General features: G+C 42.6%; 1 protein-coding gene across 1 annotated transcript in view; it reads right to left on the bottom strand.

Annotated features, from left to right (window-relative positions):
* Nucleotides 1–15,263: 15,263 nt before the first annotated feature.
* Nucleotides 15,264–27,339, bottom strand: part of pnpla7b (patatin-like phospholipase domain containing 7b) — a 331,521-nt gene continuing 319,445 nt past the window's right edge. The window contains exon 36 of the mRNA XM_073052200.1: nucleotides 15,264–20,808. Within this exon, the coding sequence (XP_072908301.1) occupies nucleotides 20,807–20,808 (2 nt within the window). The 3' untranslated portion in view covers nucleotides 15,264–20,806. The remainder of the gene's footprint in view (nucleotides 20,809–27,339) is intronic.

Below are 27,339 nucleotides of genomic sequence, written 5' to 3'. Positions count from 1 at the left end.
ACACCATGCCCTTCCTGATCTGGACTGACCACCAGAAGCTTACATCTATTCAGCAGACCTGCCAACTCAAGCCAAGTCAGGCTTGCTGAGCCCTCTTCTTTGGACAAGTCAGCTTCACCATCACCTACCGACCTGGCTCCAAGAACACTAAGGAGGCACCTCCCGTTCTCCACCCAGCTAACATGAGTCTCCTGACGCTCGTTTCCAAATCATCGCCTGCAGCCTATTTAAACCCAGCTCTCATCCTCGATCCTTGTTCACCCATAGAAACCAACCAGCCTCAGCCAGTTGCTCCTAACCTTCAGTTACCTTGTTCCCTTGCCATGTTAAGTGTCCATTCTCTCTTGTTTTGTGGCCCCTCAGGGCCTGTGGTTTTGCAGCTTATTATTAAAGTGATTCCTTACTGCTACTCTGAATTTGGGTCAAGTCTCCTCTACAGATCCTGAAATACATAGGCTTAAGATGAGAGGGAGAAGGTCTAAAGCAGGGGTTCCCAGCCATTTTTAGGCCATGGATCCCTACTACCAGTAACCAAGGAGTTCATGGACCCCAGGACGGGAATCCCTGGATTAAAGAGAATCAAACTGTTTCACAACAAGAGCAGTTGATATCTGGAATAACAGGCTAAAGGAGATGGTAGAAGCAGGAATGATAAAGACACTTAAGAAGTACTCAAATGAGCAAGGCCTAGAAGGACAAGGAATTAATGCAGGCAAATGGATTAGTATAGATAGCCATGATGGTTGGCATGGATGCAATGGGCCTGTTTCTATGTTGTACAACCCCATGGATATAAATTTGGAGTAAAAACCTTGCACAGTGCTTTGCAAACTTCATCTTCCACTGCCCCAGCTAGTGCGCTGTTGTCTGACTGCCCAGTGCGCTATTGGATCTTCTCTAAGCCACATAATCAAATAAAAACGTTAAAAGAAATTAGACTGAAACTTGCTACCAACAGCAGGAACCTATAAAATATCTGAGTATTGCTCCGGAGTTTAAATGGTAGCAGAGCCCTATTTAAGGTAAAGCCTCAGGAGTAAGAAGACATCTATAAATGGGTCTTTCATCATTGAACGGGCTGTCATGTGAGTATCATGGAGGGCAATCCATGCCAAAAATGGGATTTGAAACAGAGGTAAAAATGATGTCGGAAGCCAGTTATCCAAGGAATCTGGAAACATAAGGATATATGAAATACATACCCTATACCCCACCCTAAACTGAGAGTTGAAGAGGCTAATTTACACTGTCTTCCTGCTTTGGTTCAAGCCTCCTCACTCTCCCTGCTCTTTACTAGGGATAATCCTCCAGGCTCCGTACTAAGCTACCAGCCTGCAGAAGCTGAGTTCGAATAGTCACGACACATGTTATATTTGCTCACCTAATACAGCAATTGAACTGAATCCACACAGCCTAAGCCCAACACTTACAGGATTACAGGTTAAAGGTGAACAAATAATTGCTGTGGAAATGCAGAATGAAAGCTGTAAAAACATCCTTTACACTTCGAGAATCTTATATGCTTTCCTGTGCAGTCTGCAAAGCAGCACAGAGCACATGTGCCATGTCAGAATTGTTTGATTGGCAGACCTTAATACCCGTTAAATCTTCACATAGATTTATCAATCCCCTGCACTAACTAGGTCAGTTAGAGTAATGGTAGATGCAGAATGAATTGTATCAGAGAGACAGTGTTGTGATGCTTCCTCTCAATTACTCCACAGTGACCATGTAAAGATTAAGAGTGCAAAGAGTCTAATGCCATGGAATTGATAGCAACGCCAATAACTGATGCAGCAGGCAAAGGCTGAAGAGAAGCAGATGTGTACATCTTTCTCACTGGGTAATTCCACTCGCGTGTGTGTGTGTTTATCCATCTCTGCGTGAGAAGGTGCCACCTTGGCTGAGTTGATAGAGCCTTCATCTGTGAACCTTTGTGTCACCAGCAGATGTATTTATCAGACCACAGACACTCTCATCCAAATCACTTCTATACAAGACAAACAACACAGATCTTAGCACCATCAACTACATTGCTGGTTACAGACTCACACTCAGAAGTCCAACCCTCTACCTATCACGAAGCCAGGTTTTGGATCCCATATTCCAGAAAACCATGTGTCCTAACTGTCTGAACTAGCCTACCATGCAGGACCTCGTCAGAAGCCTTGGTAAAGGCTGTGTATATCACGCCTACTGTGTGGGCTTTGTTAATCTTCTTTGTGACCTCCTCAGTATGAGTGTGTAATGTAGCGGTGAGGTGGCTGTTCTCCTGCTGGTTCAGTGGTGCCTCCTGGATAGTGGCCTTTACCGCCATAAATGAGAAGCCCAACGGTCAGACCCTGTTAATTTGCGCTAATTGATTTCAGCGTTGATGCTGCCACGCTTTGTGCAGCTGTCAAGGCTCCCGTCGGTCAAGGCTCTCGTCTTCACAGCCTGTTTAATTAACAGCTGTTAAACCTTTCACTGCTTCACCAGACTCCTGCACAAACACCCCGCCGCCTGTCAGCCAGCATCCGCACTTCAGCGCACTGCAAAAGCAGCCAATGCAACAGGCGACAATTTATTCCAACAAACAGGCCACACCTGAGTGGAACAATTATTGCAAATCTTTCCGTAAATTACTATTATTTGTCAGAAAAGAGCAAAAAGCGATTGCTCGGGTAGGTTGTTGGGAAGGCTTTAGCAAAAAAATAGGGAGATGAGAACTTACGTAGAGTGACAGAGGAAGGGGAAGCAAAATATAGGGAGGAAGCAAAGGAAAAATGGAAGACAGGAATTACACAGAAAAATAATTAAGGACATGGTCCTTACAAATAATGACATACTGTTGTTGGCCGAATCAAGTCAGCATATAGGAGGGAGATTGAAAATCTTACTGAGTCATGCCACAACAACCTCTCATTAAAATGTCAGCAAAACCAAGTACCTCATTGTTGACTACAGAAGGAAACAAGGTCTATGGGCCCCTCCTCACTGAGGGGCCAGACAGAGGTGGAGTGTCATTTCAGAGGATCTGTCCTGGGTCCAACTTGTAAGTGACATTATGAAGAAAGCATGGCAGCACCTCTATTTTCTCAGAAATTTATTAAGATTCAGTATGTCTGATGCACCATCAATAACTCTCGGAGACATGAGGCGAGATATAGGCTTTTATTGGCTGGAAGAAAGAACAAGCAGCAAGTGACCACCATACTACATCCTGGAGACTGAGGCCGGGGCTGTGTCTCCAATCACCTTTATACCGGGGTCCGTGGGAGGAGCCACGGTCTGTGGGAGGAGCCGCAGGAGCAGTCAGCAGGGGGGCGTGTCCAGACAGGTATATGTAGTTCACCACAATGTCATCTAAGACAAACTTTTATAGGTGTGTAACCCCCAGGTTTGGCCGACGGCGTTAGTCTAGGGGAAGACAAACTTTGAAATCTCGTTTGTGTGGATGCTGAGTGATGTTTTCCCCTGTAACAAATCAGTACCACAAAATAACAAACAGTACACCATCTGCAATTAGACAATTGAGCTTTATAATTCTTAATTTGAGAAAAAAGAAAACAAAAAGAAAAAGGGCCCATTTTAATGAAACAGTCTAGTGTGCACGTTGGAGCTCATGATTTTCCTGTCCGTTCTTTCTCCATCAATTCCCCCCCAGGTGTCGTCAACTCCTGACCCCATTCCAAGTCCACTCCATCCTGCAATCTACGACCTCTCCATTCTGGCATCTTCTCTCTCCATCTTCTGCCGAACAGAAGCCCGCGAATCCCTCGCTCTCAGGCACACAAGGCACAAAAACACCTCCCTCATTGGACGGCCCATATTCCAAAGGCCCCATTATCTCTAGTCATAACCCAAACACTGCTACTACTGAGAAACCATTACATTAGCAGCGAAACCGTTCCCAGAGCGTTACAGACGTATGGTGGAGAGTATATTGGAGAGCATCACAGCCTAGTATGGAAATACTAATGCCCTTGTATGGTAAAGTGGATACAGCCCATTCATCATGGGTAAAGCCCTCCCCACCACTGAACATGTCTTCAAAAGAACGCTGCCACAGGGAAGAAGCATCCACCATCACAAACCCCCACCATCTAAGCCGTGCTCTTCCTGCTGCCATCAGGAATATGGCACAGGAGCTTAGAATCCACACAACTCAGTTCAGAGACAGTTATTACCCCTCAGCCATTAGGCTCTTGAACCAGAGAGGATAACTTCACTCACCCCAACACTGAACTGCTTCCACAACCTATGGACTCAATTTCAGAAACTCTTCATCTCATCTTCTCAACATTTATTGTGCATTTGTTTATTATTTTTATTATTATTTATCTTTTCTCAGCTCAAGCTGGTAAAACTTGAGGTACAGGCAGAGCCAAGCACACTCATTTGTGAATTGCTAGGAACTTTCGGACTATTCTAGTGGTGTTTAGTATTGTGGCTTTCTGAAGATTTACATAGATATTAGTGTGTAGCTCTAATTATTTAAAGCTATTGTGTAGTGACTTTGGGATGACACCTGTTGTAGATATTACTATAGGGACAATGTACATCCTATTCATGTTCCATAGTCTTTCAATTTCCTCTTTTAATTCAGCATATTTCTGGTGTTTTTTGACTTATTAATTTCTGTTTCTTATGTGTGTTTGGAATGGCTGTATCTATTAAATAAGTTCTTCTTGCTTGTTTATCCTATATTATTATATTTGGATGGTTATTATGGATTGTCCTATCTAATACTAACTAATCAGTCTTAATATAATTTGTGGTATTCTGACTCTAAAACCGGATCAGGATTATATTTACAGTAAAATGTAATTTCATTTATGAGTTGGTATTTTAAAGCAAGATCTTGACGAATGATGTTTGCCATTTGTTTGTGCTTGTGTACGTAATCAGATTGAGTTAAACTGCTACAGGATCCTGCAACGTGTTGGACTGTGTCTGTTTTTCCCCCCAGCATTTTCTACATTTATCATCTTGAATTTGTTGATCTTTTATTTTGTATTTTTGATCATTTTTGTGTTAACCACCCGGTCCTGTATTGCCACAAGGAGCCCTTCTGTATCTGGGAAGAGGTCTCCAACTTTGAGCCAGACGTTCAACACTTCCTTGTCAACATCTAGTCTGCTCAGATCATGGGAATCTCTTCCATGGGGGGGGGGGGTCATGCTCTTCCATTCATTAAGTTTTTCTTCAATAGTTAATTTTTCTAGGTTATGGGATCACTTAAGTTTAGTGGTGTATACTCATTAGTAGAATTGCATATGCTTGCGTGGAGTTCTGATGCCTGTTTTCATTGATAAAAATGTGTCCTTAGAAGTTTTATCTGACTATTGCACAGAGCTTAACGTGTGTTATTCCTCTACCCCCTTCTGTCCTAGGTAGTGCATTCGAATGTACATAATGTTATCTGAAATTTGTCATTTAAGTTCTGTTTCTCTTTGTAAATTTTCCAGATCAGTTTCAGACCAAGATATTATGCCAGAGGAATACCTTAATATAGATTTAGCAAAAGTGTTTATTTCCCTTGTTAAATTTTTACTGTCGAGCTCTGGCAGATTTTCTTAAGTCTTGAAGTAAATTCTGTCAAACATTTTCCCTTTATCGTACTATGATCTATTTTCTTTGCTTGTTGATATCCCAGATACTTATATGTTTCATATTCATCCATCGGTTGTATTGTATCCTGCTGCTCGGTTTTGTATTCTACTAGCTCTATTGCACCTTTCCTTATGTTTAATGTTCTGCAATTATTCAGTCCAAAGTTCATATTTCCATCTACTATTTAAATTAATTGCTTTAGCTTAACTGATGAATGGGCATATCATTTCAAATCATCCGTGCATAAAAGGTGTGTTAAGGTAGAGCTCATTTCATTGTTTCTGATCGATACCCTATTTTTGTCTGATTCAGTAAATTGGAGAGTGGGTTTAAAGCTGGACAGAACCATAGAGGGCTTAAGGAGTCGCCCTGGAAAATGCCATGGTTTATTTTGATTAAGGTGGTTGTTCTTTTTTAGTGGTTAATAGATAGGGTGATTACAGTATGTTAATACTACTTCAGATGTTGCAGGAATTTCACAAGTATTGGGTGTAGTTTATATATATATTAAGAACTGCTATTAACCATGAATGTGGGACAGAATCAAATTCCTTATGCTGTACCAGAATCAAAATCAGGTTTATTATCGCTGACATATGCTGTAAAATTGTTGCTTTGTGGCAGCAGTACTGTGCAAAACATTAAAAACTACGGTAAGTCACAATGTAAACAAATAAAAAGTGCGAAAGAGTAACAGTGAGGTAGTGTTCACTGATTCAGAGACTGTTGACAAATCTAATGGTGGAGGGGAAGCAGCTGTTCGTGAAACATTGAGTGTGGGCCTTCAGGCTCCTGAACCTCCTCCCTGATGATAAGAGGGCATGTTCTAGGTGGAGAGGGTCCCAAATGCCACCTTCTACGTCTTCATATGCAGAGGATTCACAAGGAAGTGGATGAATTCAGTGTACAAACAGATGTTGTAATGACAGGCTTAGGTGAGGATGGTAAGGACCCAAGTGCTGGAATTTCCAAGATTAGAATTCAGACATGATCTTGAGACTAAGAAGAGAACAGTGTTCTTGTCTAGACACTAGACTAGAACCCGATGAGGCTTGCTGAGAATCCAAACGAGACAGGAATCCGGAACACAATCACGGACTAAATCAAAACTGAGCTGACAACTGAGCTCCGAACATGAGCTCAGGTGCTCTTTAAATATCCAAACCTTGGTGCCAAAACATGGGCGCTAATTAGTAGACAGGGCTGAACCTTTAAAGGGACCGTGCCAGCTGTACATTCTCCTGAGAATCTGAGCATCTAAAGCCCGGAGGCTGGCATGGTCAGGTGCGTACCGTAATAATGTGGTCTGTCTGGTACAACTGGGATTACAGAGGCATGTCTGCAGGGAGACCAAGGATGGGAAGAGACTGTCCGGATTATTAAACATTAGGAAGGACAGGAGTAAAAGGGTAGCATATGGGCTGACTGATGATGTGATTAACTCAATAGTGAGGAAGGATAATAAGGTCCAGTGATGGAGAATCGGTATGGGTAGGATTAAGAAATACTAAGGGGCAGAAAAGTTGGTGGTGTTATACGAGGGGTGATTGATAAGTTTGTGGTCTAAGGTAGAAGGAGTCAATTTAGCTCATTTATTTTTCCTACATTTACACACTTAGTCCATCGGTCGTGGAGCATACGGATCCCTCCTTTGTAGAAGTCGGCGTCTTGGACCTCCAGAAGTGGTCCACAGCAGGGGTGATTGATAAGTTCGTGGTCTATGGTAGAAGGAGACGAGTTATTAACTTCAAACGTTCTGTATTTTCACTCAAAGAGTTGAACTGCACGTGCATGTAACGAGAGCTGTATAACTCATCTCCTTCTACCTTAGGCCACAAACTTATCAATCAGCCCTCATATATAAACAACCTTAAAATGGTGTTAATGGTAGAGATAACAATAGAAATGAAATTGGGGATGTGTGCAAGCAAAAAATATGCAATTATAATCCTGTGTGCCCTTAGACCCAAATAACTAACAATACTATGGGTGAGGAATTGCCAGAGTGTAAATGGGATGGTGTTCTGTAAATTGAGGATCCTGTGTAGAGAAACCTATGGGGAACAGGTAATCCTAGACTGGGTTTTGCGTACTATATAACCATATAACAATTACAGCACGGAAACAGGCCATCTCGGCCCTTCTAGTCCGTGCCGAACGCTTACTCTCATCTAGTCCCACCAACCTGCACTCAGCCCATAACCCTCCATTCCTATCCTGTCCATATACCTATCCAATTTTACTTTAAATGACAAAATCGAACCTGCCTCTACCACTTCTACTGGAAGCTCGTTCCACATGGCTACCACTCTCTGAGTAAAGAAATTCCCCCTCATGTTACCCCTAAACTTTGTCCCTTAACTCTCAACTCATGTCCTCTTGTTTGAATCTCCCCTACTCTCAATGGAAAAAGCCTATCCACGTTAACTCTATCTATCCCCCTCATAATTTTAAATACCTCTATCAAGTCCCCCCTCAACCTTCTATGCTCCAAAGAATAAAGACCTAATTTGTTCAACCTTTCCCTGTAACTTAGGTGCTGCCGAAGGATGAATTAGCAGTGTCATTGCATAAAGCCTCTGGAGGAGGAGTGTGTTTAATATGGATTTAATTACAGAGAATGACATGGTGGGTGATGAGACCAGGGTCCTGAAATAGGGGAACTTGTAATGATGAATGAAGGATTGACAGACAGTTGGACAAAAGCATTGAGTTTGAGATACTGTAATCATAACTCTCTCAGGTCCAGGGAGAGGGAGATAGTGAAGAGTTGATGTCAATGAAACTGCTGGGATTGAGGGCAGATAAAACCGTCAAGCCTGACAGCCTACACCACAGAGTCCGTAAAGAAGGAGCCCAAAAGACAGTAGTTGTATTGTAAATCATTTTCCAACATTCTACATACTCTGAATCAGTTCTGATAAATTGGGGAGGAGATAATATAACAGCACTACTTAATAAAGCAGGGAGAGAGAAGACAAGGATTGATAGAACAGTTAGCCTGACATCAGCTGGGGGCAAAATCCCAGAGTGCATTATTTCCAATAGAAATGGAGAACATTTGGAGATCAGGCGTCCAAGTTTCTTGACTTTGCTTATCAGCATTTCTGACACCATGTCTCAGCATCTTCATTTTTCACTAATAAACTGTAAATTGTCAGTAATTTAAACTATCAATATGGTTACTTTACTCATGCAGAGTCAGTATACATCCTTACAGTTACTTTCTTTTAACCGGAACTTTCTGTACCTGAACGTTGTCGCAGCACTGGGAACAACTGGTCACATTGGAATATCCTTAAAAAATAATGACAACGTTAAAAAGGGAATTATTGCACAAAGTACAAAGTAAATGTATTATCAAAGTACATATATGTCACCATTTCCTACCCTGAGATTCAATTTCTTGCAGCCATTCACAGTAAAACAAAGAAATACAACAAAATCAATGAAGGACTACAAAGACCGAGCAACAACCTAAGTGCAAAAGCTGTGCAAATACATATATTATTATTAAGAGCCTGATGGTTGAAGGTTAATGACGGTTCCTGAATCTGGTCGTGTGAGACCTAAGGGCTCCTGTACCTCCTCCTCAATTGCAGAAGCACAAAGAGAGCATTGTCTGGATGTCCAATAACATCCATGGACCATTAATACCTGTGACACTTGTGTTGTAGAAACAAGCAACAGGGGAAGAATAAGATTGTCAAGGTGCTGATAAGGTACAGATTAGATGTAAACAAATTCATGGCAATTTGACTTGCTTGGTTCCAACAATCATGGGGCTACAGGGATGATTACTAAGAGATGGATTGGACTGTGTGACCATGAAGGCTCATTTCTCATTCTCATTATTCCCCTGCCTTGAGTAGATAGCATTATACTTCCAGTGGTGAGCTGTGAATTTCTCCAGCCACTGGAGTGACCTGAGGTTCAGGAGACCCTGCCGACGCTGAGCTCCACCTCCAGAGAACAGGGGAGCCCCACGTGTGGGACTCTGGAGTTCCAGCAGCAGCAAGAGCCAGCCACCTGCCTCAGCCGCAGCATGTCCAGAATCTCCAGCAGACAGTTCCTAGCCAGCTACGTGACTGGAGTCACCTCTGTATGTTTTCTGAGCTTCAGGCTTGTGCGTGTGTGACGTGCATTGAGTTTTCAATCACACACGGCACTGGTCGCTATTGATAGAACACAGTACCGCACAGCACAAGACTAGGCCCTTCAGCACACCGGAGACACAAGAGGTTCTGCCGATGCTGGAAACCTGAGCAACACACTCAAAATGCTGGAGGAACTCAGCAAGTCACGCTGAGGGAAATTCTGGCTTCTTCCCTCTTCCTTTCCAGTTCTGATGAAGGATCTCAGCTTGAAATGATGACTGTTCATTTCCCTCCATAGATATTGCTTGACCAGCTGAGCTCTTCCAGCATTTTGTGTGGGCTGCTGAAAAAAAACTTATTTAATACGACAGCTGAGTTGGTAACAGGCAACACAGAAGGGTCTACAGCTCAATATGTCTTCTTGGAGAAATCACCCAAGTAGATCCATTGCTATTTCTCCATAGATTTGCCATCTTCTATATATTATGAAATATCTAGATTTACCTTGTTCATATATATACTATATGGTTCATGTTTTGGGAAAACTTATTTATACTGTATTCATTGCTTATGTATTCCTTCATGTGTAATGGGAATTTGTATGTTTGTAATCCCTTTATTAATATATTAACTGTATTTTGTTCATAATATTTTTAATACTAATAAAAAGATTGAAAAAGAAAAGATTTGCCATCTTCATCTTTCTCCATTCTGTAAGTTACTAGTGAATCCTTTCCCACCACTGTTTCTGGAAGCTGGATACCAGATGGTCATTTTGCTGTAAATTCTCTCTAATGCTTTGTCTCAAAGATCTTCTCAGTAACAAACCTCTATCATTACTTGATTAAAATTCTTCACCCTGTTCTTGTATAAACAAACCTCCACATGACTTTAGGGACATGTAGGGTAAAGTAACTGAGCAATACCTGAGGCAGGAAACATCTCCCTATAGATTTCCCAACTCATTCCAGCAGCCCTTTGACTAGTGAAATGGTTATGGAATGGGTGGTTTGCAAGAAGTGAATGGGCCAGGCTGGAATTCAAGTAGAGAAGCACTTGGAAGCTTAAGTTACAACCAAGTTGATTTGCTGCCTTAAGCTTTCATTGGTTATGCAGATAACTTTCCATCCTAGCTTTAATTGGTGACCATTGTAAAACAATCCTGCTCTTCCTACCACAGCACCTCCTCCCCCACCATACTGCCTCCACACACAGAAAATTTCTCCGGAAAGCACAAAGCTTTTATGTCAGATCCATGACACAACACCATAAAACAGTAAGAGATCACATCTCTTAACATAAAGCAAGGCTTTCGGACTCCCTTTTGGCGTGCAGGAGGAGAGGTGGCTTGATAGAGGTCTGTAAGATTATGTGGGTCATAGATGGATAGGCAGTGCCTTTTTCTACGGATGGCAATGCCCAAAACCAGAGACATCAATTTAAGGTGAGTGGAGGAAAGCTTAGAGACGTCAGAAGTAGGTCTTCCACACCCACTGGGTGCTGGGATCGATGGTTGAGGCTGATACAATAGGGGCATTTAAAATGCACTTAGATGGGCACACAAATGTAAGAAAAGTAGGTTATGGGCTGTGTTAGATTGATATTTGAGTAGGTTTTTTATAGGTCAGCCTGTCATGGGCTGAAGGGTCTGTACTGTTCAATGTTCTAATAGCCTGCTCAATAACTATACAGTTCAGAGCCTGCCATTCATCTCCAAACCTCTTCACGGCACTGGTCCAAGAACTGGAGGGGAGAAATATGGAGTGTCTCTGAGGCCATACTTGACTGAATCGAGCAGCACACAGCCTGATAATGCTGGTCTGTGTGATTCAGGAGATTAGCTAGTGCCATTCCTCAGAAAGAAGATGGTTGTCAGAGGATTGTCCTCTGACTTTGCTGAGGGTCCATTTTCAGCTGCTTTATTGAGAGCACACAAGATCATAAGATATAGAGACAGAATTAGGCCATTTGGCCCATTGAGTCTGCTCTGCCATTTCATCATGGCTGATCCAATTTTCCACTCAGTCCCAATCTCCTGCCTTCTCCCTGTATCCCTTCATGCCATGACCAGTTAAGAACCTATCAACCTCTGCCTTAAATCTGCATAAAGACTTGGCCTCCACAGCTTCCTGTGGCAAAGAATTCCACAAATTCACCACCCTCTGACTAAAGAAACACCTCCTCAGCTCCATTCTAAAAAGGATACCACTCAATTTTGAGGCTGACTCACCCTCCATAAGAAACATCTTCTCCACATTCACTTTGTCAGGCCTTTTGTCATTCAGAAGGTTTCAATTAAGTCCCCTCTCATTCTTCTGAATTCCAGGGAATACAGACCCCAAGCCATCAAATGTTCTTCATATGACAAGCCATTCAACCCATGTTATAAGGATGCTTCACAGCACCAGTAGCCCAGATTCAATCCTGAGCTCAGATTATTATTGATGTAAAGTTCACCTGTTCATCATGTGACACTCTAATTGTCCCTTGTATAAATAGGTAGCACTTGAAGTAAATGGAGGGATGGAATTGTTCAGGGCTGGCATTGAATCAATGGGCTGACTGGCCTCCTTCTAAACCATGAGAAAATATGAAAATCATGACTCACCTTCACGAAGAACATAGGAAAAAGATAGCTGGAGTTGGCCATTCATCAGATAATGGTTAATGTTACACCTCAGCGTCATTTTCCATACAAGACCATAAGACATAGGAGCAGAATTGGACCATTCAACCCTTGACTATATCACATATTTCTCAATCCCCATAATGTCAGAATCCTGATCTGAATGAACACAATGGCTGTCTGTGCCAAAGAACACCAAATACGGTGACCCACTAACTGAAATTTCTGCTCAATCCAATCCTTATTCTCAGATTGTGCCCCCTCAGTCAGGGGAAATATCCTCCAAGCCTCAAAATTGTCAAGGTCTTTATGGGCTTTGGTTTATTATTGTCATAAATACTGGACAGTGAATAGTTTTCCTTGTACATTGCTATACAGAACAATTCATTACACCATATATGTCAAACTCAAGGCCCGCGGGCCAAATCCGGCCTGCGGTGGAATTATCTTTGGCCCGCGAGATAATATCTAATTACTATTAAAGCTGGCCCCAGTAATCGAAGCGCCTATGGCGTATGATATGGCTAATGCTGAGTTTATTCAGGTACCAGGTTTTCAGGGGTTTTAGTGTTTATTCGGCAGTCTTCTTCATAAGAAACGGAATTTGTAAAGTGAAACACTTTGTAGTTATAGCAGAGACTGAGACACATGAGAGCAGGCTGAAAAAACGGAGGCAACGAAAGCTGCGTTCGCACGCGTCCGACTGATCCGGCCCGCATGAAGCTGCATTTTGCTCAATCCGGCCCGTGACCTAAAATGAGTTTGACACCCCTGCATTACACTGTGCATTGAGGAAACACAAGGCAAGACATTTATAGATGCAGAATAAAGTGTAACAGCTACAGGAAATGTGCAGTGCAGTTAAACAAGGTGCAATATCATAATGAAGTGATTTTTAAGTCAACAGTCTATCTTACAAACTGTCCAAGGTTTGATGCGATCTTCTCTAAATAAGACATCTAATTTTTGATGTGGTGTTCTATAAGTAAGATGTCCAACTATCTAAGTTTAGATGCAACCCTCTGTGGAGAGGTATTCAGACAGACTTGAATAGACAAGGCATAGAAGGTCCTAACGTGGGTCAATGGGAATAGTGTAGATGGGCTGAAGAGCCTGCTTTAGTGCTGTCTATGACCCAGCATAGTTTCATACAGCTTCTTTTCAATTTCACCACTGCTGTTCTTGGCTTTTAGAAAGTTGAGCCCTCAGTACCTGTCAGGCTCCAGTTCCAAACTGTCACACTTCCTCCTTTGAGCATTTCACAGCATAGCTCTACCCCCACTTACTCCACCTCCAGACTCATACTTTATATTGGTATTTGTCCACATGATTTTCTTCCATTTTGCACTACTATTCCTTTTTGTAACTTAATCCCTTCAATATTCCTGCTCTTTATCTGCACTTTAAAACCTTACATCCTGTCTCCCCAATTCTAATGAAAGATCATTGACCTAAAACATTCACTCTGTTTTCACTCCACAGTTGTTGCCTGACCTGCTGAGCAACCCCAGCATTCTCTCTTCCTATTGCAGGAATAAGCCTATGTGGTTCCAAAATTTTGAAAAGGGGGGACTCATTAGCAATGCGGTAAAATAAATCCTATCATTGTAAGCTTACTTATGATGTTAAGGTCTTATACTATCAACCAGCTGGTTGATTGTGAGGTTTTTATGAGGTTGGCAGAAAATCAGCACAAACTGTTTGGAAATCTGTGGCAAATTGAAACTCATATGATCTCCCTTCATCACTACAAGTCACAGGATGATGAACAGTAACAACATCAAGTACTGTTGCTCGCACTGTAAGTACATTAACATGCTCCAGGCCAAAAGCAATAAAGCTAATCTCAGAGGGGTAGAGGGGCAAAGTTTTCCTGTGCAAAAGTGCTTCTTACAGGGATAACTCAAACAAGGTCTTAAGTTGAATTACTTAGAACATTCTGTGGAACAGCGGAGAAGCAGGAGACACGAGATACTGCAGATGCTGGTGTCTGGAACAGTAAACAATCTGCTGGAAGAACTGGGGGGGGGGGGGGGTTAAAAGCATCCGTGGGAGGAAAGGAATGGAACCAGGGTTTGGTGGGTGGACTGTGTTGAGCATTTACAGGTTACAGGGCCCTTGGGCATTGTGAGCTGTTACAGTGGATTACAACATGCACCAGGAGTACTTGTCTGGCCAGAATTACCAAAGCTTGTTATGAAGAGTTCACTCCCCCACAGCCTTCCTGCAAGAGCCAACTGAACAATGGAAAGATTGAGTAGAGCAGGATTAATGTGCAGAAATAGTGACTGTACCAAAGTGCAATTTTTATAGAGTACTTGACTGGCTGCTGGAAGGAATCGTAATGGTGTGTATTAAGCCACTCTCTGCAATCTTTGAGCACTTCGCCAAGTTGCCTGTGTGTGACTAAGTGCTTCAATTTTCCTAGAAATATATAGCAGAGAAAGAGACCACTTAGCCCAATATCAGAGATAATTAGACAACACAAAGTAAATGCTACAAAACTTGACAAATATTGGGAGAACGGCATTCCTCCCCCCCCAAAAAAGTGCAAGAAATTATAATTTATCAGAACTCATTCAGGTCATCTTTCTCCAGGTACTCTGACATGTGATGCATCATAAGCACCCTTCCTTTTATTTTCAGATTTATGGCATTGGCAGTTTTTATTTTGGCTTTTCACACAACCCTTAATCAAAGATTTTCTCCCATCAAAAACTTCTTCCCAATCCTCATTTCTTCCAAATAACATTTAAATTTGTGTAGACGAAAGTCAGACTCTAATGGCTACAAGCTCTGTATTTGTGTCTATGTAGCTCAAACATAGAACAATGCAAGCTGGCTTTTTCCTGTATTCTGAATTTCCCTTCTGTTTTACAGATGTAATGTGTTTATGAGTCCCAAATTTTGTCTGTGATTTTTAAAGAAGTGACTTTAAGACAAGGAACAATGAAGATCTCATCTTTAATGGATCTAAAAGGCACGTATGCTCAGTGTAAACACTGAAGGTAAATCACATGTTAATTACATACAGACTTCATACAAGAATAGCTATGTAAACTGTGATAATAGTGGACAATATATTGTGGCAAAGCTTTTGTCTAACAAAAGTCTGACTCCATTTATAAAATGCTGCACAGTACAACCCAGAATCCATCCAGTGGTAAATGCTAGCCAGGTGTTTGGAACTCTCCTGCATGGTTAAAGCTAATGTTTCCTTTTGCTTCTTCCCTCTCCTCTCATGACCTTGGCAGTTACAGGCAACTCGCTGGCAAACATAGGCCAGCCTGAGCTAAATGGTGAGATAACATGTTTTGGAGGTGTTGGGTGAAGAAGTTGACCAGAACCCGGGAGAATGCTGTTGTCTTTGACAAGACCATGAGGACTGGATGTTCAGTTAATCTGAGGGACGGACTTCAGTAATGATGATTTGCCTGTTCTTTGGACTGAAAAAGTAATCTAGTGAATCCTTGACCTTTGACACAGAGGAGAATTCTACTACTAAACCAAACAGGCAGCTAAAGGGACAGGCTACAACTAGGGTACAGTTTTTGCTGGCCTTAATATACTTTGGCATATTGCTCAAGTCCTTATGAGCTTAGACAGATAGAGCAGATTCATTCTGATGGCATCACAACCTGCATGACTAGACTTAATTCTTGGCTCCCACCTGAGAAGGTTAGTGGTCACCACTGGAAAGCCATGTCTAACATCAATCGTACTTTCCTTTAGTTCATTCACTGGATTTGTGCGATGCAGATTCCAACTCCCCAAAACAGACCAGTGCAACTGCAGCCCAACTGTAATGTAGTAGATTTGAAAAATAGGCACAAGCAGGCCACAACATGCTAGCTGATCCACTAACAATGCAGAACCTGTGAACACCACACAAGAATATACAAGGCATTTATTAAGACAATAAATATTCTCATGGTTTAAAGAGCTAACAGTCCTTATACAGGTAATGGATGACATTCATCTTTTTCCTTCAAACTCAAGTAGTAAATACACAACGGGACAATGTTATTTGCTGGAATTTACAGAGACTATACAAGATAGAATGTTAAATACAATAAAGGAGCAGAGGTATGCTGGATATTAACTGGTATTTATTTTTTCCCTTTTTCCCTATCCTCCTCCTCCTCCTAATAACGCTAATGGATTTCCCTCTATCTTGGAAAATTCTCTGCTCCCTGCTTGCCGTCAGAGTTCAGGAATTCAAGACTCAAGCCGCTGCATGGGGCCAGACGGTAAACTGACAAGCCCTCCCTCAGCAGGAGAGCCAGACTGAGCTCGTCTACCACCATGTACCTGACGACGACCTCGTTGGCAATTGGACCACGTGGCTCCAACGCAGTTTTTTTTATATATAGACACCCTATTCTCAGACACTTTGGCAGCAGGTGGGCAGATAACGCAGCTGGGATGGCTGCACAGGAGGACCCTAATTCCCTGTGACGGCACCTCACAGAGCAGCTTTTTTGTTTTTTTGTTTTGTGTCTTTGCCCCTCCTGTTACGCTTTCCACTTGCTTTAGATCAAGGGAGGTCCATTTGTAGCCCATTCACTTTGCAGAGTTTGACTGCGTTCTTCACTTTAACCTGAGAGTCTGGTCCACGATTAATAAGACCCCCAAGCCATTGCTTAAAAGTGATGGCATGCCCTTCCCCTGCACACCATGCCTTACAGAAAGAAAAAAAATTAGCACAGATCAATTAAAAGTGGCCTAAATGTTCTAAAATCTATAAATGGTAGAATAAGCACAAATTGGAACTTTGCTTTTTATGACCAGCCTTGAATGAGAGAGGGGTCATTCTTCCAATGTCAAGGCACTAGACACCAGTTAATGTCCACCAATCTCTGCACCAGCTACTATTCAATAATGATAAATATTGCATTGATTATTGCAACAAAATAAAAAAAAAATTCCTTAACCCAGCCAGAGCTGGGGTGGCTGCCCAGAAGGACACGTATTCCCTGCGGCTGTTCTTCACAAAGCAGTCTATTTGGCTTTATGTTTTGCATCTCTGCCGCTGCTATTAAGCTTTCCACTTGTTTTAGGACTCTGATTGTTTTCCAGAGAGGCAATTTGTCCAACATGACATTCCCTTTCCACTGACGGAACAGTGCCCTGCCAAAGTTCACCATTAATGGCTCACGTGTAGACTTTAGTGCTATCTTTTAACACTGTTTTTTAAAACAGCAACTAATATACGCACGAGTAATATAATTGCCAAGACTCCCTGCGGCTTCATCCTATTCAACAGGCTCCTGTGACAGGAGATGAACAGTTGTCGCAGTGTGATATCTGCACAGACACACTCAGTCCCAGCTCACTGTAAATCAGAGTTGCTGGAAGGTAAACACATCTTTCACTCAGTCCCACAGGCAATAGATCAGCAGGCTGATCTCCAGTTTGCAAGGAATCAGGGAAAACTGCAATGGGATGTCCATTGCTTTAAGGTGTAGGTGGCATTGTGTTAAAGGGAGCTCCCCTCTCTGCCCCATTCGACTGGAGGTTCCAAAGTGAGCTGAATAGAAGCAGACGCCATGGGCCATCCTGTCTGAGGGGCGACTGGAGTCGATTACTGGTGTGCTCTGCAGCTGGGGGTGTGAAAGTGGTGAATGGGCAATGGCAGCATCTGCACTCACTAAGTCCCATTAACTCTGATTACTGAAGACATTCGAATCTCTGGCCAATGTCTGTCATGTAAAGTGGATGAATATAGGATACTGAGGGGTAATTAACCCCTAGTGTTTCAGACTGGCTGCAATATGAGGTAGATTCCCAGCTCTCGATACACTGAGATGCTATACAATGTTAAAGCAGTTCATGTACTGAATGATCACTCTGTTGATCTGGCTGTAGGGCACAGTTAGATGAGAAGAGGACACAGAGAAAATGAGGCATTGGAGCAGAGTTGAGGCTGCCAATTAGCCACAATGATTTTTAGATTCCTTGTACTATTTTGCTTGTTATTCAAGTCAGCCAAACAACTCTTCCTCTACCAACTCGAGTCTGGGTTGAACTGATCTGGAGTCAAAGGTGAATTTTACCCATCAACCACAAAGGATCTCACACTGTATGTAGTGGACATAAACCAAGAAACTGACCATTCATCTCTATTTTACATACAATCACTCTTCCAAGAAACAGCTTAGTGTGGAAATGAACCTTCAAACAGCAAGGACAAAGGCCAATACATGAAATGTAATCTGTGTTCAGCCCATTTGCAGCCTGCCCTGCCCAGACCGGGGAGTCCCTTCCCACCTTCATCCGTGACACTTCTTGATGACTTCAATTACTGGCCTTGATTGCATCATTTTCATTGTAGATGTTCTGTCCTTATACACGTCTATCCCCAATCACGAAGGCCTTAAAAGCTGTCCGATTCTTTCTAAACAACAGAGCCAATCAGTTCCCCTCCACCACAACCATCCTCTGTCTAGAGAAACTAGTTCTCACCTTTAACAATTTCTCTTTCAACTTGTCCCATTTTCTCCAAATCCAAGGTCTAGCCATGGACACCTGCATGGGCCCTGACTATGCCAGCTTTTTGGTCGGCTATGTGGAACAGCCCATGTTCCAACCCTGCAACTTCAATTCTTTGAATACTCTTCAACTCCTCATTGATGACTGCATCAATGTTCCTTCCTGCACTGAAGCTGAGCTCATCAATTTCATTAACTCTGCCTCCTACATCCCACATCCACCCTGCCCTGAAATGTTTTGGCCCATCTCTACCCTCTCACCTCCATCTCTGGAGACAGATTATCTACAATATCTTTTATAGACCTACTGACTTTTACAACTATCATGACTATTCCCACACTATCATTTATAAAGATGCCATTCTGTTTTCCCAGGCCTCCATCTTTGCTGCATCTGTTCTCAGGACGAATCTTTCCACTCCAGAACATCAGATACTCCAGAACACCCCTTCTTCAAAGAACAGGGGTTCTCTTCAACTATTATCAATGCTACTCTCACCGCAACTCCTCCATTTCCCACCATCTTAAAAGGGATAGGGCTCCCCTTGTCCTTTTAACTACATCCCAGCTTATCAAATTCCATAACTTACTCCATTTACAACAGGATCATACCACTTAAGCACATCTCTTCTACCCACCCCCCCCCCATTCTCTGCTTTCCACAGAGATCACTCTCTATGTGACTCCATTGTCCACTCATCTCTCCCCTCCTTGCAAGGGCAGAAGTGCTACACCTGCCCCTACACACGCTCCCTATCATTCAGTGCCCCAAATAGTCCTTCCAGATGAGCAACGCTTCACCTGTGAGTCTGCTAGGGTCATCTACTGTGTCTGGAGCTCCTGGTGTAGCCACCTCTATATTGGTGAGACCTGACATAGATTGGGGGACTGCTTTGTTGCGCATCTTTGTTTCGGATGCCACAAAAGGCAGGACTTACCGGTGGCTGCCCATTTCAATTCGACTTTCCAGTCCCATTCCGACATGTCGTTCCGCGGAGCAGAAAGGGAATTCTCCAGTCAAAGTCAGTTTTTTGACAGGAGTAACAGTGTCATGGCAACGAGTGACAAATCATGAGCAGGTGATCAGAGGAGGCTTGGAAGGTGGGGAACAGGTACTGTCCTCTTTCATCTGAGACCCACTGACTCATATTGCCCCCACTGGAAGCAAACAAAGTAAGGCTAGGGAGAAGGAAGCATGATTCAGTTCTGAGTGCAGCGGACAGAGGTCCGTCTAATATGGCTCAGTCATTTCAAAATGAAAAAGACCACAGAGAACAAAATAAAAAGGCAGTGTTTTTCAAGCTGCTTGGACGAGGCAGGTCTGGGTGAGATTCATTTCGTTTCCCAGCAGTCCAGGCAAGAGGGATGTGAGCATTGCACAGGGAAGGAGGGATTAGAAGCTCCTGGTACGTTGCACAGAGGCCAATAAATCTTCCCTGTCACTGGACCACTGGTCCTCCAAAAGTGCATTGTGAAACAAACTTAAAACGTGCTGGACCCTGCATTTAAAACACAGCTACCTTGCAAATGAGCTTAAACTCTATGTTATGACACTATAGGGAGATAAATGGAATAATTTAAAGTACTGAATGAGTTACAGTATTTTTACTCTTCTGGCAACTATATGTTGATGGGGTTGGAAAGTGAGGTAAACTTGCGCGAACTCGATCTGAAAAACTGTATACATTTAGACTATGGACCTATCCCCAAGGCTTCAACTTCACAAACACATTAATTGTTATATAGTGTGGAGGTAACGTCTTCATGACCACCTCACCAGAGTCACTCTTCCTTCCATTCTCCTCCACAAAATGTCACAGTACTCAGCCGTAAACAATTAACATAAAAGGCAGTGGGGCAAGGAGCATCAGAATTCCAAACAAGTAAACCCTAAACTATTAGGGATGCAGCTTCTCAACGTTGATGGCCCATTCCATTAGGCCACAGTGCTCAGAACTTCAGAAATAGATTTCCTCTGCTTGAATCCACTCTCTTCATCCTGTAACACATTAAGAAACAGTCAGTTACATTATGTTGAGAAACCTATCTGCTGAACTTTAAGAAAGCCTATAAGCTCTTGATCTTACATTCACTTTGGCCTCATTGTCATGGCAACAATATAAAGGTTTCTATTTTGCAAAGAACATCACGATTCAGCAGACAGCGGAAAGGAAGTTTACTGAGGTGCAACCTTCATTCAGGTCAGTAATTGTACAAAACCCTTGATGTCTAACTTACTGGGGTTTATGGTGGACCACACAGTGTGAGACCCAGGGACAGGGCTACTGTAACAGCAGAGAAACAAAATATTTGCCTCACTGTGTTTTTATTAAACTATTAGAGGGGGCTATAAGTGTCACATGGATTAAAGGTTTGGAACAGTATTTACAATGGTGCTCAAGGTATAACTAAGTAATCCACTGTCTCAGTATAAACAGTATAAATCTTCATCTGGAGTGGCAGGTCAATCAAGGTTAACCAGAATGGCTGTTAAGGAAATGTAATTTCTGACTAGCTTGACTGAATGTTTACAGAAGATAAAATGGAGAGAGTTGATGAGAAAATAATGATGTAATCTGCTTGAATTTGACATGGTCCCACATGGCCGGCTGTTCAAAAAGAAAATCCAAGGGATCCAGAGGAGAGGCCAGTTGGATCCAAAATTAGCACTGTGGCAGGAAGCAAAGAGTAATGGGTGACAGGTGACGCACACAAAATGCTGGAGGAACTCAGCAGGCCAGGCAGCATCTATGGGTGACAGGTGCTTTAGGAGCAGAAAGTAGTTACCAATATCCTGCCTCTTTTTTTTTGTTGTGTGCATTAAAACCAAACTAAATATAGGGGGCATGGTAGAGATGTTTGCAGATGATTCAAACATTGGCTGTGTGGTTGACTTTGAGAAACGTATGTTGGGGTATACAGATGGTCTTATCAGTTGTACAGGAAAGGGGCAACAGAAATTAATGTGGAGAAATGTGAGGTAATGCTCTGTGAGGTGCAGCCTGGAATGGGAAAATGGGAGGTTATTGAATGGAGAGAAGGAAAAGAGGGAATCTGGAGTGCACATCTAAAGATCCAGACAGATCAACAAGTTGGTTAGCTAAGAGGAGGAGATATGATAGAACAATATGCAATACTCACTAGAACACAGCTTGCAAAAACATACATTTCTGGGCACCACATTGTGGAAGAGGATGCAGAAGTTTAAAGGCCAAGAAAATTGAGGAGAAATTGATTATCTTGTGCTGTTTTCTTTGGAAAAGACGGGAGATTATAAAATTATGAGTGGCTTCTATAGAGTAAATAAGAAGGGTCCATTTCTCAGAGCAATGAGATCAAAGCCAGGAGACAAAGATTTAAAGTAAAAGGCAGAAGGATAGGGGGAGGGGTTGAGGGGGATTGAGGAAGGAATGTTTCCACCTAGGTGGTGACAGGTATCTGAAACACAAGCTCGAAGCAGGGAGATTCTTCATACTGCAGGAGGTTTGGATATGTATGTGAAGGGCTTTGACCTATGGAGTCTACAGATCTAGTGCTGCAAGCTGGGACTAGCTTTTGACTAGTGCAAACACGATGGGCCAAATGACTTCTTAGTATTGTAAATCTGGTGTGATTCCTTGACTGTAGATCCTCTCATGGTGCAATTACTAATTAGCCAAGTTACCTTTTCCATCTGTTCCATCATAGGAATTATCTTTTACAGATTCTCTTCTAAATTAGTCACAAGCTCACAAGGAAATGATCAGTACAAAGCAGGAATACAGTGCAGACCTGCGAAGGAGTTATTAAAGAGATGGCTCTTCAGAGGACTTTGGCGACAGATGCAGCAAACAGTGGTGTTTGGGAAGCTCTGTCCTGAAGCAAGGGGTGGGAAGAGACTGCAGCTTACAGTAATGATAGAGGAGCAGGGCAGCCATTTCTTATCCATAAGATCACTTGTCTGTGCTTTCCCAATTAACTCAATGCACAAAAATAAATTCACATTTCTGCCTTGGACCATTTTGTACTAAATATTTCCTCTGGATTAATAAGCATCCTGTTAGTGTAAACAATCTCTTTCAACCTATCCTAAACTTGTTCTGACTTGCAGAACTCTATTATATTTCCCCTTATCCTTCCCTGCTGCATATTCAGGTTAGTTTATTATGATACACATCAGGGTGCAATGAATTTGTTATTCATGTAAAACTCAAAGAGCAAGAAATATACACGGTAATAATAAGCACAATGAAAAATACAACTAAAAGCTCAAAACAACAGAATGGTGCAAAAACTCCAGTGTAGTCTGAGGTAGTGCATAAGAAATCAGGATCACTTTTAATATCACCAGAATATGTCGTGAAATTTGTTGTTTTGCAGTAATAGTACACTGCAATACATAGTAATAAAATCTATAAATTACAATAAAAGATATATATATATAAAATAAGTCAAGTCAAGTCACTTTTTATTGTCATTTCGACCATAAACTGCTGGTACAGTACACAGTAAAAACAAAACAACGCTCCTCCAGGACTCTGGTGCTACATGAAACAACTCAAGGCTACACTAGACTAGACCTACACAGGACTACATAAAGTGCACAAAACAGTGCAGGGCAGTACAATAATTAATTAATTAATTAATAATAAGACAATAGGCACAGTAGAGACAAGGAAATCTGCAGATGCTGGAAATTCAACCAGTCCTGACGAAGGGTCTCAGCCCGAAACGTCAACAGTGCTTCTCCTAATAGATGCTGCCTGGCCTGCTGTGTTCCACCAGCATTTTGTGTGTGTTGCTTGAGGCACAGTAGAGGACGATTTAAATACATTTAAAAAGCAGTGCAAAAAGAAAGGGAAAAATACTGAGGAACAATTCATGGATTCATTATCCACCCAGAAATCTGATGGTGGGGAGGAAGAAGCTATTCCTAAAACATTGAGTGTGTGTCTTCAGACTCCTGTCACAAACAAGAGAAAATCTGCAGATGCTGAAAATCTGAGCAACACACACAAAACACTGGAGGAACTCAGCAGGGCAGGTAACATCTATGGAAAAGAGTACAGTTGATGTTTCGGGCCTTCGGCAGGACTGGAGAGAAAAAGCTGAGGAGTAGAGTTAAAAGTTGGGGTGAGGGGAGAGAGAAATACAAGGCGATAGGTGAAACCTGAAGGGGGAGGGATGAAGTAAAGAGCTGGGAAGTTGATTGGTGAAAGAGATACAGGCTGGAGAAGGGTGATAGCCTTCTGTCTGATAGAAGAGGACAGAAGGCCATGGAAGAAAGAAAAGGAGGGAGGAGAACCAGAGAGAGGCAATGGGTGGGCAAGGAGATAAAGAGAGCTAGGGAAAAGGGGATGGGGAAAGGTGGAGGGGAAGATAGGAGGCATTACTGGAAGTTCCAGAAATCTTGATGTTCATGCCTTCAGGTCGGAGGCTACCCAAATGGATTATGAGGTGTTGTTCCTCCAACCTAAGTCTGGCCTCATCACAACAGCAGAGGAGGCCATGGACAGGCATATTGGAATGGGAATGGGAAGTGGAATTAAAATAGATGGCCGCTGGGAGATCCCATTTTTTCTGACGGACAGAGTGTAGGGAGGCAAGTGGCCATCAGGCCAAGACTTCTGGATCTCTGATTGACCTTTAGGCTTCAAACTTTGGCATCTACCTGGACATCACACATCCCCCTCGCTAGCCTTTGACGGTGGAGGGGAGGCCTAGGGGCCAGCCTGACAGGTGTTGTGTCACAGCCAAGCCCTGTCCCCTCTCCCCCACCACTTCCTTAGGTCAACAACCAATTCTTGGGAGTTCCTGGTGTTAAAGGGCTAGGTTGTTCTGACACTGTGAAACCAGGTTCACCATCTCTTTCCTGTGCTCTATCTCTTCGCTGTTGTTGATCCGGCCTTTAACAGTGGTGTCATCAGTGAATTACAGATCGAGTTGGCACTGTAACCGTGAATACATAGAACATAGAATAGTACAGCATATTACAGGCTCTTCGGCCCACAATGTTGTGCCGACCCTCAAACCCTGCCTCCCATATAACCCCCCACCTTAAATTCCTCCATATACCTGTCTAGTAGTCTCTTAAACTTCACTAGTGTATCTGCCTCCACCACTGACTCAGGCAGTGCATTCCACGCACCAACCACTCTCTGAGTGAAAAACCTTCCTCTAATATCCCCCTTGAACTTCCCTCCCCTTACCCTAAAGCCATGTCCTCTTGTACTGAGCAGTGGTGCCCAGGGGAAGAGGTGCTGGCTGTCCACTCTGTCTATTCCTCTTAATATCTTGTACACCTCTATCATGTCTCCTCTCATCCTCCTTCTCTCCAAAGAGTAAAGCCCTAGCTCCCTTAATCTCTGATCATAATTCATACTCTCTAAACCAGGCAGCATCCTGGTAAATCTCCTCTGTACCCTTTCCAATGCTTCTACATCCTTCCTATAGTGAGGCGATCAGAACTGGACACAGTACTCCAAATGTGGCCTAACTAGAGTTTTATAGAGCTGCATCATTACATCGCGTCTCTTAAACTCTATCCCTCGACTTATGAAAGCTAACACCCCTGGTGTTTTCCATGTCCTGGTTTTTACAGGAAGTGGAGGGTGGATGAAGCATTATGATCCATTCTCACCAACTGAGGACTGCTGGTCAGAAAGTCTAAATAACAGTTGCAAATGGGGGCCTCAAACTAAGATCCAAGAGCTTAGAGAATAGTTTATTAGGTATTATGGTGTTGAAGGATACGCTGTAATCAATCAAAACAACCTTACATATGCATTCTTACAGTCTAGGTGATCCAGAGCTGAACATAATGCAAAGATGATGGTGTCCTCCATAGACCTATTTTTCTTGTATACAAATTTCAGGAGGTCCAAATTGCCTGAGAGGCTGGGGCCATTATCAGTCTTTCAAAGAATTTCATTATGGTTGATGTTAGAACTACTGGTCGATGGCCATTGAGACAGTACCCTTGGGGGCTCGAGTGATGGAGGTTTCCTTGAAGCAAATAGGGACAGTAGACTTGTGAAGTGAGAGGTTGAACATGTCAATAAAGACATATGGCCAGTTGACAGTTTACCTTCTTGAAAGCAGTTCTGACTTCTGCCACTGAGATGTCAGCAAGAATCAGTGGGGGAAATTTGTTGGTCTCCTCAAAATGGGCATAGAAGACATTGAGCTCATCTGGTGGAGATGTGTTGTTGTTAGGGATCACACCTGGCTTTGATTTATAGTAAGTAACGGTATGCAGGTCCGAAGACAGTTGCTTAGCATCCACCTGACTCAATTCAGGCTCTAGCTTGCTTTTGTATTCTCTCGTGGCATCCCTGATTGGAGAACAAACTAACTTTCATTGAACGGTGGGGGTCATGTTTCCTGAAAGCCTCGGTTCTGGACTTCAGTAGAGAGTGGATATCCCTGTTTATCAAGGTTTCTGATTAGGATAGATGTGATTTCTCTAATTCCTTAAATGTTACAGTTCATGCCCAGATGTAGAACAGGAGCATCAATTTAAAACCTGATGCCCAGTCATAGCAGGAAAAGTTGCCAAAACCTGGTCAAAGCAATGGTTACAAGAAGCTAAATGCAAAATGATCAGAGTTTTGCTGTTTTTAAGGAAAAACCTTAGAAGACAGAGATGAGAGGACATGGAAAGCATCAGGTAAGAAATTGAGCTCAGGGCTAAGGCAAATGAGAGCAATGGAGCGTTGGTGAAAACAAGGAGCCAAAGCTGGAAGGAGTGCAGGGATTTCAGAGAGCTGTAGGGCTAGAGAATCCTGGTATTCCAATTTCCTTCCTCTCTGCTTTGAACAAGGTTTTCTTTATTTTGCCAATTCATTGGAACAGAGGAGCTAAACATCTGAGCCAGCAAACCACTTTGCACGGAGGCTTCGGGCCAGATTCAATGACCAAATAGATTTGACTCTGTCACCTTCTGACTCAAGAGGATAGAGACATATGGGACTAATCCAGGCTGAGACTTGCAAGCATCGATACTGAGAGTCTGGCTGACTTCTTTGTGCATTGGATAAACTTTAAGTCTATTAAGTCTTTGTGAAATTGAATAGGCTTTGAAAGATTTGACGGTTAATTATCTCTCATGCTCTGCTTCATTCCTTCCACTTTTTAAGAGACATTTTTAGATCAGGCAATCTTCTCTTAAACAAAATATTGATTCATATTATCTTCTTAAAGCAGCTCTGCCCTCTGCCTCACTGAGTGGCAGATCACTTGCCATTTTTTGGTTCCAAAAATACGGGTTCCATGTTATGTCATAAAATTTGAACACTAGAGGGGTCCACATCAAACGCCTGTTGTGAGTGGAGTGGGCAGATTAAGGACAACAAATGAGTTAAACAAAACCAAAATTTGCCCATTTGGTGGGGAGGGTGGAATGGAAAAGAAGTTTGAGGCAAAGTTCAGAAATCAAGAACCCTCTCCTCCAAAAGCTGTGGGTGTTGGAACAACAGGAACACTGAAGATTCAGTCAGATGCTTATTATGAAAGGATTTGAAAGGGTGAGCTGTCAGCCCACGTTCTGTGT

Source organism: Hemitrygon akajei, chromosome 7, assembly GCF_048418815.1.
Source record: "Hemitrygon akajei chromosome 7, sHemAka1.3, whole genome shotgun sequence".
Classification (NCBI taxonomy): domain Eukaryota; kingdom Metazoa; phylum Chordata; class Chondrichthyes; order Myliobatiformes; family Dasyatidae; genus Hemitrygon; species Hemitrygon akajei.
The sequence above is the reverse complement of the archived record's forward strand: the minus strand, read 5'-3'. Positions and strand labels throughout refer to the sequence as shown.